The sequence below is a fragment of the Ambystoma mexicanum genome, chromosome 2q (genome assembly GCF_040938575.1).
Source record: "Ambystoma mexicanum isolate Mex_15411 chromosome 2q, UKY_AmexF1_1, whole genome shotgun sequence".
Lineage (NCBI taxonomy): Eukaryota > Metazoa > Chordata > Amphibia > Caudata > Ambystomatidae > Ambystoma > Ambystoma mexicanum.
Window position 1 is genome coordinate 1,484,215,626 of NC_090924.1, and position 15,639 is coordinate 1,484,231,264.

The following is a 15,639-nucleotide window of genomic DNA, read 5'->3' on the forward strand; positions in this document are numbered from 1 at the left end:
ATCTATCAGAGAGCTTGGAAGAAGAGGAGCATGAAGACGCAGACAACAACACAAACTAATGAAGTGGCTTGCCAAACCGATGTCAATTGGGAGCAGCTACTTTTTGAAGCTCAGCATGGGCCAGCCAAGATTCAGAGCCATTATGCAGATGTGCAGTGTCCGGAGTTTGAATGCCATGTCACCAGTGACCCATGGAAAGTAACCATGGATCATTGCAACAGCAAATAAATGCTCCACAAAGATACAGAAATAACAGATGATTTATCGGAATTGCTTGCAGAACTGCTCACACAATCCACTCCCGCTAAAAAATACAATCTAAGAGAGAGAAAATGTTCACTCTGTCCCCAATACATTTGCAAAATCCGGAAATGTTACAAACTGAAATAAGTCAAGCAACATTGCAAGCAGTTGACGAATGTGCTCTTGATCTGGACTTCACTCTTCCGAGTGTTAAGGACTTCATCACCACCATGGAATCGCACACCACAGTACTGCCGGACGATTGGCTGTTACGAGAGCCAAAATACATTGGGCCTCATTATGAACCTGGCGGAATGGGTTTAACGGCGCCGTAAAGGTGCTGCGCCGTTAAACTCATTCCGTCCTATTACGAAGTCCCCTTGCGGGAACCGCTCTGGACGTCTGGTCAGTATCTCTCCAGAATTATCAGTGAGATACTGGCAACCCTATAATGAGCCTCATTGTCAGGCTTTAGACATCATAACTTTCCCCCTAAATTGCACATAATGCACTGTACTTTACATGCTTAAGCTTTAGACATCAGAGCTTTCCCCCTAAATCAGGTATCCTGTACCTTACATGACGAGACATTAGACACCAGAAGTATCCCCCTAAATGGCATACACTATAACTTACATGTTCAAGCTTTACAGAGCAAAGCTATCCCCCTACAGGAAGAGCCCAGGAGCCACAAGAAAGCACAACATGGCCAGGAAAACCAAAGGGGCTCACATGGCCAAAACAGGTCGTTTCACGGCTTTCAGAACCAGTTAAAAAAAACACATAGCACGTTCTCTGACATTCTTCCCCAAACATCATAACAGCTTGTATAAAACTTGTAAATGCTAGAGTACAATACTGTCAACCCCCACTTACTTTAGGATAACACCCTCTCAGTCCCCTTTTTCACTTTCCTAGTATAAATAGCAATTAATAGGTGATGCAATTCCTTCTGGCTCCAGGAGATCCCCTGTGTGGAACAGCTTTCACCTTGTTCATCCTTGTGTCCTTGACGGCCCACCCTGTCCATGCAAGGACCGCCTTTTGAATGTCAATGATTAAAGGTGGGCTGTTTTTTTGCCAGGCTCCATCATTTACTCTGATGAAATTACATAGAAAGAGGCCAGAAAGACTGAAAACCTGAGATTGCATTCTTATAGGAAACTCCATGGCTTTTGAGGAGTCCACACTCTCCCTTCTATCTTTTCTGCTCTCCATGATGAATCCCCTGCAGGGAAGTTCCAGTGTCACTCTGAGACCAATGTGCTGGTTGCAGCTCAGAACATGGTGAGTTGTGGCCATTGGAGGTGTGGGTGGGGGAACTCATTTTGGACTGTGCGGAAGAGTTTGGGGTTTGTGGGGAAGCAGGGATTCTGGCACCTGCCCTGAAAACACCTTGACCTAACCCGACAGGCCTTCCCCTGGATGTATAGAGTCTCGGCAGACCACTGAACACTGCACCTGAGAGTATAAGAGTGCCAACCAACATACTGAGGAAGGTGAAATGGGTGACTGTGATCCTCAAATTCCAATTAGCCCTTCCTCTGACATTGGCTCGCAGATGTTTTATTTGTTGTACATGGGATACAGTGTAACAATTTGAGATCGGGGAAGAGGAAAAGTGAGAGCAAGAGACAGGTGGGCACTTATAATCACTTTTAGATATACCAAGACCCCAAGCCGCAGCCACAAGCGCAGGAACGTTTAAAATATGACACCCGCGTGCAAACCTGAGAGTGCGACATAGAGTGCTGTTTGGCTGGATACGCTGATTTGTTTCTACTTGCTCGAAGCTGCAAGGTATTTCGAGACTCTTAACTCTACACCTCTCCTCAAATAATGGGACTTGTCTATTACCTCTGGACTGACTGATTTAAAGACACCGCTTTCTTATGGACTCATTGAAGAATCATTCCACCCTAGATCTGGAAAATCTTTGGGCACTATTGACTAACGGGAATAACAAGCGATGTGTCATAGGAGTGAGTCAAGGCGCTGAATTTATAACAGAAGGACTCTGAACCAACTGAAGCTTCATTTGTTTTTTCACGATGAGTCTCAGGACTAAAGATAAAGATAAATCAAGGAACTGAATCATATTAAGCTGCAAACATGAGTTTACGAGCATTTCTCTTTTTTGTAAAAATTGTAATACAATTAAATCAAAAATAAAAAAAAAATTAAAACAAAAAATACACTTTACTTCTTTTTCAGAATTGGTCCTTAAAAAAAACTTCAATAGGGCAGTTTTAGAAACTTTTGAATAAACCAACAACCCAAGCTCCGCCCAGAGCTGCAGGAACATTTACAATTGGACTGCTTATTTGTGCATTAATCGGTTATTGTGGGGTCAATAGTGTATAAAAAGGGATCTGTGGGTTGTGCTTCCTATAACATTATGTTGTATGCCTATACTCTAAAAATGACTATGCCGCAAAAGGGCCTAGTTCATCAATGGATGGACACCTTATGTAAGGACCCCTTGATAAGCAGGTAAGCGATTAGGAAGAAATCCATTCCCAGGTCGAATCCGGCACCACATTCTTACGGTCGAAATCACTATCCTCTGTTATTAGATGTTATTAGGTGAAACCAAAGGATCCTAGTGGCATGGATGAAAACAAAATAGCCATACAGGATCTAAGCTCTGACATTGTAACACAGGGTGCTCAACACTCTGTGACTCAAATTGATTTATTAATAAGTTTTGATGACATTCCTGATTCTGCGTTAGTTGCAGAAGCAGTGAATCTGGATCTAGAGGTAGAAATAACGCATGAGGTATTCACAGGAATGGGGAAATGGAGCACATGCTTTTATGTTGATGTCTTGCATGGTGAAATGGGCAACACACTCTAATCATATATAATTAGAGGTTCTTCAGTTCTGTGCATGATTAGGCTACCAGACTGTCTACACTATCATACCCTTTAGAGTATGTGAAGGCTAACAGCGTGTGGCAAAACATCTTGAGATGTGGGCAAGGCTGGTGGTCTGTGGTTGGAAAATCTGTCTTCTGTCTCGGAGCAAGTTATTCTGTAGTAATTCCTCTATGAATTCTACTTATGTGTTCTGCAGCCTAAACTGGGAAACCATTAGAGAATGGATGTAACCATTAAATACATGAGATGCATTAGAAGTACCTGAACTACTCAGCAGGAAAATCGTTTTGACTTGTAAGGGAAGATTCCTATGGGATCATCCTTTGCTCTATCCATGACAATCCTCATGATGTTCCCTGGAATGTCGGCATCGCTCAAACAATAGAAACTTGATAGATGGTCACCATATGAAGAAAGGTGTCCAGAGACTTTATCGACTATGAATGGAAATGTTCCAACATAACTGCAATTCAAATGTCTTCATGTAACCAGACCTATGTTTCGTCTGGTGCTATAAATTTCCAGATGGTTCCTAATCTCCTGCCCTCCCTTTCACTATGCCCATCACAGCAAGATGGGCAGAAGGCAACACAATAGAGAGACCTCCGGGATGAAGGAAGGCTGCATGCGTGGCATGGAACAAGCTTACCCATATTTAAACTTTCATCCAAGCATCCCACCCGATATCCTCTGACAGGTAGCCCACTCATGATGAAACCAGGAGAGAGTATCACAGGCCAATAGTATGACACACTTAATGGGAAACTATAATTAAACAATTGTTATATGCCACAATCATCGATAGATCATGAAAAATATTTGCATTCTTTATTTCTGATTCCTATTTCCAGGACTTCCAGTAAGTTATTGTAATACATTTCTAGGAACTAGGAACCACATTGTCTACTCATTGAATGTGGTGTTTGGTTATTTAATATTTAGGTCATATGAGTTGCAACTAGATTCAGATAGTGGGGAATTTCCCCATAAGACATTCTTTGGTGTTCCGGTCAGGCCTCACAATGATGATGTAGCATTTGGGTAAGAAGATCGAGCCCAGTAGTCCAGCACTGGAGGTCAGGATGGCGAAGGTCTCCACAGCTACCATGTACTTGCCCTTGGTGCTCAGGTACGCTGGGATGAAGGAGATCCAGACACTGCAGAACACCAGCATGCTGAAGGTGATAAACTGGGCCTCATTGAAACTGGCTGGTAACTTTCTCGCTATAGAGGCAACAACAAAACTAAGAAGAGCCAAAAAACCCATGTAACCAACCACAGAGTAAAACCCAATGACAGAGCCTTCGTTGCACTGTAAGATCATCTTCCCAATCTCTGATTTGGTGTCAATGTCTGGGAACGGAGGAGAGTGAAGGAGCCACACGGTGCAGATCACCACTTGCACCAGGGAGCAGACAAGCACCAAGCAGCTTGACACTCGGGTGCCCACCCACTTTCTAAACTTGCTGCCCGGCTTTGTGGCATTGAAGGCAATGATAACAGTGATAGTTTTTGCCAGGACAGAAGAAACAGCAACAGTGAAAATGATCCCAAAGGCTGTCTGCCTGAGGAGACATGATGTCTTTGAAGGGTGTCCAATAAACAGAAGAGAGCACAGGAAACAAAGTGTGAGGGAGAGGAGGAGGAGATAGCTGAGATCCCGGTTATTGGCCTTTACGAGGGGTGTGGAACGGTACTTTATAAAGATGAACAGTACTCCAACAGTGAGGAATGAGAAGAAACTAGACATGGAAGTTAAGCTGACACCCAAAGCATCCTCAAACGATAGGAAGTCTACGGTCCGTGGAGCACAGCTGTCTCGCTTCTCATTGGACCACTGGTCTTCTAGGCATTTAATACAGTTTTCCATATCTGAAATAAAAGACACATTTTTCTGTTAAAAAGGATGCTTTCAAATAAAGAACCGTTTATAGGCACATTCAATGATCATGATGACCTACCCTTAAAACCAATGTGAAGATCCTGTTTACGAATTCCTTTATATTCGAATCACATGACTTTGCATTAAGTTTGGGTGAAGTTACTTCAACATATATTGAACAACTCCAATGATGGGCATTTTGTGGGTAGTTCTGGTCGCATTGACCATTTTTTTAAAAATATGTAATCTTTTGGCAGAAGCAGAGGCAGGAGGCTGTGCAGCTGTTGAGGGAATATTTAAGGGAGAGGTAGAAAATGAAGGGCAGGGTTTCCCCTACATAGCACCAAAACTTTGGAACAATCTCCCCCACGCCCTAAGAGCAGAAGGCTCCCTCACAGCGTTTAGAAAAAAACTCAAAACCTCTCTCTTTAACTAAATTTCCTCTACCTACAGCCAATCAGGCACACATTGCTAAATATTGCTACTGCCCAAACTTGTATGCCTGTATGCCTCTATGCTGTAACTAAGACGTGCTTTTCCTGTAACCAGCGCTATTCTGTAACCAGCGCCACGATGCCTCAGGGCTGATTCTGTGCGCTTAACAAATACGAATAAATAAATAAATAAATAAATAAAAATGAATAGGATTTAATTGAACATTTAAATAGGATATAGTCTAGGGATGGTAAGGTTTGCAATTAATCTAAGCCATATACTTTTGCTTGTCAGATTCTGTAGACAAGCATCGCAAAAATGGATGGAGACAATGGCAGACACAAAAATACGTTTAATGGCTGTAACTCTGTGCATCATCTTTCTGTGGCCAGAACCAGCACTTGCTGCTTGGAAAGTCACAAACAAAAAGATTTAGGATCTTTTTTGTCAATGGAAAATTAGGTGAGGGCATCATCTCTCTGTGGTCAGTCCACATACTTGCTGGGTTCACATCAAAGTGTTACTATTTTTTAGAGACAGAAGTAGACGATATCCAGTGGCTGCAACTCCATGCGCCATCTTTTTGTGCCCAAACCAAATATATTTGACTTGAAAAATTGAGACTGAACGGCCTTAAGAATATTTTTGCTAAAGACAAGTCTTAGAAATCTTTTTTAGGCAAGAGAGTATATTCTGCAACCCAATTTGAAAACCCTCTAATGGCATCTGGGATGTTTCCTGATTTTTCAGGTGGAGCTGGGATTGTAACTGAAGGGATTGACAGCCCTTTCCATAATGGTGAAGGTTCCTTGGATTCCTGTGGAATCCCCCTGTTCTTACAACTGCTACTACCAGGTGGATTCTAATGGAATCCATAATACACCTGCAAGTGCAAACTGAGGGAGACATATGCACCTTTCAGACTAAGTGCAAAAACATTGTTAAGGAGATTTTGCCTGAAATAACTTTTATTTTTTTACTTTGTGAAAGAATTGATGCATATTGCATGGGGGGGCCTCAAGTGACTAAATTGCAGGTGAAGCTGGTCATGTCTGTGCAGGCCCTCAGTGTCAGTCCACATACTAGTTGCTTGCATAGAAAAGTCTTGGAATCTCTTAAAGGCAGAATTTGATGATATTCATTGGCTGTAGCTCAATTTTCCATCTTGTTCTGGCCAGGCCACATAATAGCTGTTTGCAGACAAAATGATTATAATTCCTTGGATGTAGGAGGACATTAAACTCATTGGGCCTCATTACAACTCACCCGGTATGGAAACAACCGTGGCGGTAAACCCGCTGCCACCGTTGTTTCCAACCCGGGTGATCACGACTCCTGCAGGCGGAGGCGTCAATCCCACCAGGTCTGACCTGGCGGGTTTAACACCGCCCGCCTGCAGGCGGACGAGGAAACACCGGCACCATCACAAGATGGTGCCTGTGTTTCCATGATCCCCATTCCCATTGAGTCCTACGGGACTCAATGGGTATGGGGATTCACACCATTCCGCATCCGGAATTCCCGGGTCACCGGGGTTGTAATGCCCCGATAATTCTGGGAATCACGGAGGCAGAATGGTAATATGAGTCCGGCGGTAACCAGGTGGTTTTACCACCTCAGTTACCACCGGACTCATAATGAGGCCCACTGTGTGCAACACAGTTCCTATTCTTTTTGTGACCAGACCAAATATGTGTTATATGCAAAGCTGCAAATAAGAAATGTAAGGATTAAGTTAAGATTTTTATTCAAGAAGTTACATTCTGGTGCTCCTTTTCTAGTCTCCTGAAGTGCAAAAGGATGTTCAATCCCGACATAAGAGGGTAAACCAGATGCATAACACCTTTTTAAGTTCTGGGGGATTTTCCTAAATGTTTTCAATCCGGGCAAGGGCACAGAAGAACTAGTTATTACCCGTGGTAATGTTCTTTCGACTGGATGTTCATCGCATGTATTCGTCATCTTATGATATTTACATATCCAGCTTCAGCTGCTTCAGAAATGTTTTCCAGCAGGGGGCGCTGTGTGTCGATGCCTGTCGACTTGATGTCCCTGTCTCAGTGTCAACGTCATCGATGGTATATAGCGTGTGCAGCAACCGTTGACTTCAGTATAGGTCTATCCTATGCCCGATAGCTACTCATCCTGAAAGAGCGCAAACTGTAATAACATGGAAATTCAACTGCAGGGTAGGCTGAGAAGGGCGATGAGGAATACGTGGGAGGAACATCCAGTCAAAAAAATGTTGCCATCAGTAAGTAACTAGTTCTTCAATTGGATTGTGTTCTCCCACGTATTCCTCATCTTATGATAGCCTCCCAGAGCAGTGTTTGTATTTCTGGAGGAGGGTGTCAGAATTTTCTGTTTCAAATTAGAATTTGGGAGTTCCTTATTAGCCTGTGTGTACAGAATGTAATACTGCCTTCCCAAAAACACTGTCACAGCCCGAGGAAGAGTCCAGACTGTAGTGCTTGGTGAATGTGTGGACTGAGGACCATGTTGTTGCCGCATAAATAATCTGAATTGGGACTATCCTCAGTGAGGCAGAGGAAGTAGCCATGCCCCTGGTCAAATGTGTTCTGAGACCCTGAGGAGGATCTATTCCAGCTGATCTGCAGCATTCTGAGATTGCAAGGATAATACACTGAGACAAGGTTTGTTTTGAAACCACCATACCCAACTTATGGCCCGTGTAACCAACAAAAGGTTGATTGTCTTGTCTTAGTTTAGATATTCTGGAAATGTAGAAGATAAGTGCACGTTTTGGGTCTAGCCTTTCCAGGATAAGGTGGGGGTTAGAAAGAAGGTAGAATGATTTTTTTGAGTTAAATGAAACTCAGACACAATTTCTGGTAGAAAGGAAGGTTTAACCTTAAAGATGACCCTATTCTTAAAGAAGACTGTGTAAGGAGGCTTGCAGGACAAGACTTGAAGATCACTCACCCTATGGGCTGATGTAAGGGCCACTAAAAGAATGGTCATTAAGGTCAACAACCTTAAAGGGCAGGAGTGGATAGGCTCAAATGGAGCATGCATTAGGAATTTTAGAATTAGGTTGAGATCCCAAACCGGGACTTGAAAGGGGACCAGAGGAAAGACATTTGTCAATCCTTTCACGTATTGTATGACCAGTGGAATCTTGACGAAAGATACCTCTTCAGAGGAGAGCTTAAAACTAGATAGTGCTGCCAGATACCGTTTAATTGTGCCAACCTGGAGCCCCAGATGGGCCAGGTGTAACAAGAATGATAACACTGTATGTGTACTTTAAGTAAAAGGGTCCACATTATTATCCTTACACCAGCTGCAGAACTTGTTCCAGCAGCAGCAGTACTGTCGAGCAGGAAATCGTATTATACCCTCTAGATCGTGTGTATATATATTGGCCTAGGACAAGTCGCTCTGTGAGGAAATCCGCGTTGCAAGGCCCTGACCTTAGATCTGTGTAAGGCGCCATTTTAGGTTCATCCGCCATTTTAGATTCTCTCTCTAAAGCCACCCTGTGTTCTAAGATGGTGGACAGTGTCGTTTTGAATGCAACATGGCCGTCTTGACCTCTGTGTACAAGTTAATATGTAAACTGCCTGCAGGCCAAATGTTAGGGTCATGTACTGAGACCTTGTCCTTTATTGACCTGTGTATAAAGGATTACCTGTACCAACGAGACTAATCCATGAACGTATATCGTGTACAATACTGTTCGAGCATTTTATGTGAACACTTGTTTGACTATATTGTTTAAGATATATGTGAAAGATCAAAGACACACTGTTGCTATTGTAACTTGTTTGCGAATGTGTTAAGGATAACCCCTAAATGTATAGCTGCATAAATTAGGGCACAAACTCGGCATGAACCTCTAGCCCATGGAAATGGTTAACCTGCAAGTGGATTGAACATCAGATAACATACTGAATAAAAGGCACGACTATTCTGATGTACAGTCCCATTCACTTCCCACACCGAACGTGCTGGTATTCACTGTGGAGAACTGAGGGCCTGATAACTATCCGATACTCTGTTTCTTTGAAAACTGTTCAGTTACTTTGAATAAAGATCTGTGTATCATTCTTTGTAACCTGTGCTTGGTGTATTTCCTAAGGGGTACTCAGCCTCGATATCTTCCTTTTGCTTTCACAGTACAAGGACTTTGTTGCTGGCCTTCTGGCAGAAAGCAAAATCTCTATTACGTTGTCCGAGAGGCCCCAACCCTTATATCTCAACCTCTCAGAAAGCATGCGTGAAGGTTGAGTGTCTTGACCTCTGAAAGGAAAACCTAACCCTCCTCTCATGAGAGAAGATCCTCTCTTTGTGGAAGACGTATTGGAGGGCAGATGGACATGTCCAGAAGGTCTGGGTACCACGTGCTCCTGGCCCAATCTGATGCAAATAGAATCATGGTTTTTTCAAAATGTTTCAACCTCCTGATGACTTGAGGAATGACGAGGACTGGAGGAAACACGTACAGGAGTGGAAAATCCCAGTCCACTATGAACACGTCTCTTAGAGCTCATCTTGGGGGAAATTCCAAGGATCAGTACAGTTCGCAATTCCGGTTGACTCTGGTCACGAAAAGATCGCCTTGAAGGGTTCCCCAAAGGGTGAAGATCTCTTGAAGGACTTCCTGAGCTAGTTCCCACTTGTGGGAGACTGTGCTCTGCCTGCTCAGAGCGTCCACCACCGTGTTCTCCTCTCCAGTTAGGTGGACTGCTGAGAGGCAGATTCTTTCTTGAATTTCCCAGAATCAGTGCTGCATTGCCTCTCTGCACAGTGGTAGTGACCCTAAAACCTCCTCTCTTGATGAGGTAGTACATGGCCAATGTGTTGTCCGTCATTATCAGGACATTGGGCCTCATTACGAGTTGGGCGCAAAGGAATAACGGGCACCGGTAAGGGCACCGGTGCCGGTAATCCCTTTGCGCCCTATTCCGAGTTCCCTTAGCGGGTCCCTTCCTTAACGCCTGGTTTTTGCGGTACCGTTATTAGCGCCTTCCCCCTTCCCATTGAGCCCTATGGGGCTCAAATGGGAATGGGGAATGGCTTTTTCATTACCGGTCCCGCAAAGGTCAGAATAGACCGGTAAGTCCCCATTGAACGAGGGCGGACTCGGTACCGGTATTGGAGGTAGTCATGGCGCTCAGAGCGCCATGATTAACTCCAAACTCGGAATGAGGCCCATTGTTTATGTTAGGGAAAATTCTCATAAATGGTTAATTTCCCTTACCTACTGAGTCCCTCAGCAGCTTTGCTGGATTTATTCTTTCATTTTTTCACCTGGTAAGAGTGTGAGCCTTTTTTCCTACTCTTAAATGTGTTTTGCTATGTGTATTTCTACTTTTTGTGTGATCTTGGGCACTGAGCCTCACCTACTCCCTGGCACCACTTTCTTCCATGTGTGTTACACAGCACCTTCAGTGCAGTGACGCAGGGTTGTCTTTGAGACTTCCCACCGACTCCATTTTCTGGGGCGGACTACTGTCCCCCAGAAAAGATAAAGTTGCCATTAACTTTAATTAGTCACTTTTACCACAGACCCAGTACACCCCATCTTACATGGAGTACTGGAAAGGGTTAAATCTTATCTCTTTTTGTCTCTGTCTCTTGGAGCATTGTTTCGCTCCCTTTACACTAAGACTTGGCTGGTGGCAGTGGTATCTACCCTATTTTTTATACCGCCATTATCTTAACTAACCATTGTATTGTTTTAGGCTATCATATTAGCCTCAAACATAAACCTGCTTGACCATATATATTTTATTACGGTTCCAGCTAAGTTTATTCTCCATTTCTTTTTGTAAATTGTCTTTTACTCGTGTTTTACTATGCGCGCCAAACAAGGTTTGGTCCCTTTGTTCATCGCCTTTTCAAGGGCTTCCACACAGAAGCCCTCCCTTAGGCGCCTGAGAGTCTGGGTAGGCAGGATGTGAGGGAGGGGTCTTAGGACCCCTGCCATGGGTTCCCTTGGTAAGCTAAGTCGCACTCCTGTTTGATTGGCTGGGTGACTGTCCTTGCCAGGACAGCCACCCTGCTGTGTGATTGACAGCCAGGCTGTATGAATGTGGGAAAACTGCATAAAAAGCAGGTCTCTGGGACTGGAAGAGCATAGTCGCCACTGGAACGAAAGAACCAATGAGGAACTCATGGAAGAGGACCCCTACAACGACTGAACCGCCTGGTGAAGCCCTGCTGCAGGTCCAAATCTTCAGAATCCGACGACAGAGAAGATCCTCCAGGAAACTTCTTCCATTGAGCTGGTGAGACCAACCAGTTCGCCCAAACTGCAAGCCAGGACCCCTTCTCTGGTCGAATTCGCTGTACAGAGCTACAGTGGGCCGGATAGCCAGGAAGGTCAGACCCTGCTTGGGTTTTAAGGAGCGCACCTTTTATTTGTTGCTTTGCTCAGCTGCTGGTTTCTTCCCTGGGTAGTGCAGGACCCTCCAGTCTTCCTACTTCTGATCAGCACGACAGTCGCTTCAGAAACCGTGAGCCTGCAGGAACTACCAGGAACGTCTGCCTCAGCTACAGCTCCCTCTCCGTTTTAAGGTACTGTGCAAATCCAGTTGTTCGTTTCGTTCACTCGCGGTGAAAGTGTTTGAAATCTTCTCCAATCCGAGGGCTTGTCATTCTCTTCTATTTGAACTACCTTTTCTACCAACCAACCTCGTCCGGAAACCGTGCCACTTTACCGCAAACTACCCTGAACTGTATTATCTTGAGCAAAAGACTTTTGACCTATTGACTTTGGCCCTAAGCATTTTCTATCTGATTTTATCATTGTAGTCTCTCTTGTTCGGTTGCCATGAGTACTTACCTGTTTGTGTAATTCAATTTCAGTTAACTTTGTCTTTCCCTCCTTTTTTAATTGCTGGAGTGCCATTTTGCTCCCACTTCATTTTGTGAGCTTAACTTGTCTGGAATTTATTGGGAGTTGTTTGGTGTATTAAGAGTGTGATTTGTGAACTGCTTAGAATAGTGAAATGTTACACAACTGAAGAGTGAAACAAATGTATATTATTTTACTTGAAAACCTTGAGTCAGTGTTTGCCTGAATCATAGTAATTGTTGTCCTTTGTGTAACTATTTGATACTGCTCACTTACTCTTGAGATACGTCTGGCTGCTCAGCCACTGCTACCACTTTAACTGTGTAGTACAAGCTTGTACCAAAGGTGAAATTGTTCTGTGACTTGTAGTCTTAATTGTGTGTGGTGTTCCCAAAGGGTACTGCATATAATTCTGCCTAACAGTTTCCCATTACCGAGGGCAGAATATTGCTAAAATACAATTGGTACAATTGGTACAAAAAAAAAGGGCTGCCACTAGGATCTCCAAAAGGGACCACATCGCCCAGGTGCGTAAGCAGGTTCATTGGCTCCCAGTTAAAGAGAGAATTCTTTCCCTCATGCATAAATACCTCCATGCCTTGGCACCCCCCTACCTGGTCCAAAGAAAAGCTAACTCCACTTCAGCCAGGCCCACCAGGATGGCCTACGCCAGTAGGATTTCTATGCCTAAAACCTGGAGAGTGCGAGCAGGCGGTACTAGCTTGCCCTCTGTGGCTGCTTCCCACTGGAATGCCCTACCACCCCACATTAGGCTCATTGATTCGCATATTCGCCTGATTTTGTCATGCTTATCACTGTCTGTAACTATCTGTTTTGATTGTTGTAAATAAGAAACTCTTGGGCTGCTCTCCTTGTAACCTTTAATCAAGCCCTTGTATATTCTACTGTGACAGCATCTCAATGCCTCTGAGCTGTAGTGCGCTCTACATATCCAAATAAATAAATAGATAGAAAGGGCCTCAGCGCTAGTCTGATTGCCTTCAGCTCCAAAATATTGATGTGTAGTTTGGACTCCAATGGAGACCAATGAACGCTGATAGATCGTTGGTATGGGATCCCCGCTCCATGAGTGAGGTGTCCGTCACTACTGTTATCTCCAGCCATGGTTGCCAAAAAGGTTCTCCCTTTAGGATGTTTTCTTGGTGAGTCCACCACAGAAGAGCTTGTGCTACTCTGCTTGGAACATGAAGGAGCTCTGACATTTTGCCTGAGAATTGGGACCATTGAGTCCTTAGAGCCCATTGGAGAGATCTCATTCTCAGGCGAGCTTCTGGCACCAGAAAAATGCACAATGCCATGAGGCTGAGCAACCTCAGAAAATCGAAGGCCGGAAGACTCTGGGCATTTTGGAATTTGTTGACCATATGCAGAATGTCTTGAGCCCTCACCTCGTGTGGTGAGGCTTTTCCCAAGTATGCGTTCTGGACATCCACTGAGATGGTATCATATGGGACTAATTGAAGTTGAGGGAGAAGCCCAGTCTGTAGAGAGAGTGACAGGTGGAGCTGAGATGTTCCAGGACCTGTTTGCGAGAACGTGCCCTGATCAGCCAAATGTCCAAGTAGGGGGTAGACGTGAATCCCCCCTCTCCTGAGATTCGCTGCAACCACCGCCATCAAGTTGGTGAAAACCCTTGGGACAGAGGTCAATCCAAAAGGTAGAACTTAACATTGATAATGAGAACTGCCAACGGCGAACCTCAGGTACTTTCTGTGCTTGTGATATATTGACACATGAAAGTAAGCATCCTGAAGGTCCAATGATACCATCCAGTTATGAAGCTGGAGGGCCGGAAGGATCTGAGAAAGGGTAACCATCTTGAACTTGTCCTTCCTGAGGAACTTGTTCAAATCTCTTAAATCCAAGATCGGTATCAATCCTCCGTCCTTCTTGGGGATTAGGAAGTAAGGTGAATACCAACCCTTGTTCCTCTCCGGTACCGGTACCGGTTCTATAGCACCTTTCTTTAGCAGGGTTAATATTTCCAGCATAAGGAGCGGATCTGGTACATTGAAAGACCTGTTCCCCGGTGGATGATCCTGAGGCAATTTTAGAAAGGGAAGGCAGTAACCCTGGGCCACTGTTTCCAATGCCCGTGCATCTAAAGTAATGCGTCGCCATTCTCTCAGCTGCTGTGAGAGTCTGCCTCCCACCGGCGTCTTGTGAAGTAAGCCCTCACAGAGGTTTTTTGGTGGCTGATGCAGTGGCTGAGGGTAAAGCAGCCACTGCCTGAGCGGTCTTAGTACCTCTTCCCCATCCACCACGGGGGAATCTTTTCTGAGCTCTTTGATTCGACAGTCCTCTCCCTCTTCCAACTAAGGAGTAATAGTGAAAGGACCTGCCCCTCCAAGCTGCACCGGTGGGGCGAGTAGGTGGCAGCCTGATTTCTGCGCCAAGGGATTTGGCTGCAGCTTTGGAGGTTTGCAGCTTCTCCAGGCTCTCGTCAGTCTTGATGCCAAATAAATGATTGCCGTCAAAGAGCATGTTAACAAGTCTGAACTGTACATCAGGAGAAAAAACTGAATTTGTCAACCAGGCAAATCTGCGCATTACAGTGTTAGCCGCCATTGCTCTGCTGATACTGTCTGCAGAGTCGAGACCCGTCTGGAGGGATTCGCACATCACATCTTTCCCATCCTTGACAATGGGCCTCATTACGAATATGGAGGTACAAGCCTGTACTACACAGTAAAGTGGTAGTGATGGCTGAGCAGCCAGACTTATCTCAAGAGCAAGTGAGCAGTATCAATAGTTAGACAAAGGACAGCAATGACTATGGTTCAAACAAACACTGACTCAAGGTTTCTTAGTAAAAGAATATACATTTATTTACACCATAATTTGTAAAACAGTTCACTAATATAAAGCAGCAGAAAATCACAATCTTAATACGCTACACACCACCCAATGAATTCTGGACAAGTTAAGCTCAAAATGAAGTGTGAGCAAAATGGCACTCCAGCAATTTAAAAAGGGGGGGGAAACAAGGTTACTCAAAATCAAGCAGCACCAACAAGTAAGTAGGCAGGGCAATCTATAAAAGGCTTGATGCAACTAGGATTCAAATCAATAGGCCTGAGTCTTTGCAGAGGATCAAGCTTTCAGGAGCTGGATGTTTTAGTACGGTTCACTACTTGAGGCACAGTACTTGCTGGTTAGTTTCTTGTTCACAGTTGGAAGTAACCCAGGCATCTCCCGGTTATATGATATTATATGATAGGATGATATGATATGGCATGTATAGCATGCCTATACACAAGTGTTTCAAGGTGCGATGCGGCAAGGGAGGGGAAACAGAGGGAAGACAGAGAGAGTGATCCTACTAGGCCAGGTGACATTGAGATTGTGCAAGT

The 15,639-nt window shown here is 44.4% G+C and overlaps 1 protein-coding gene across 1 annotated transcript in view; it reads right to left on the bottom strand.

The window, feature by feature from the left end:
* Positions 1 to 4,001: 4,001 nt before the first annotated feature.
* LOC138568910 (vomeronasal type-2 receptor 26-like) overlaps positions 4,002 to 15,639 on the bottom strand; it is a 191,136-nt gene continuing 179,498 nt past the window's right edge. The window contains exon 5 of the mRNA XM_069646690.1: positions 4,002 to 4,997. Within this exon, the coding sequence (XP_069502791.1) occupies positions 4,090 to 4,997 (908 nt within the window). The 3' untranslated portion in view covers positions 4,002 to 4,089. The remainder of the gene's footprint in view (positions 4,998 to 15,639) is intronic.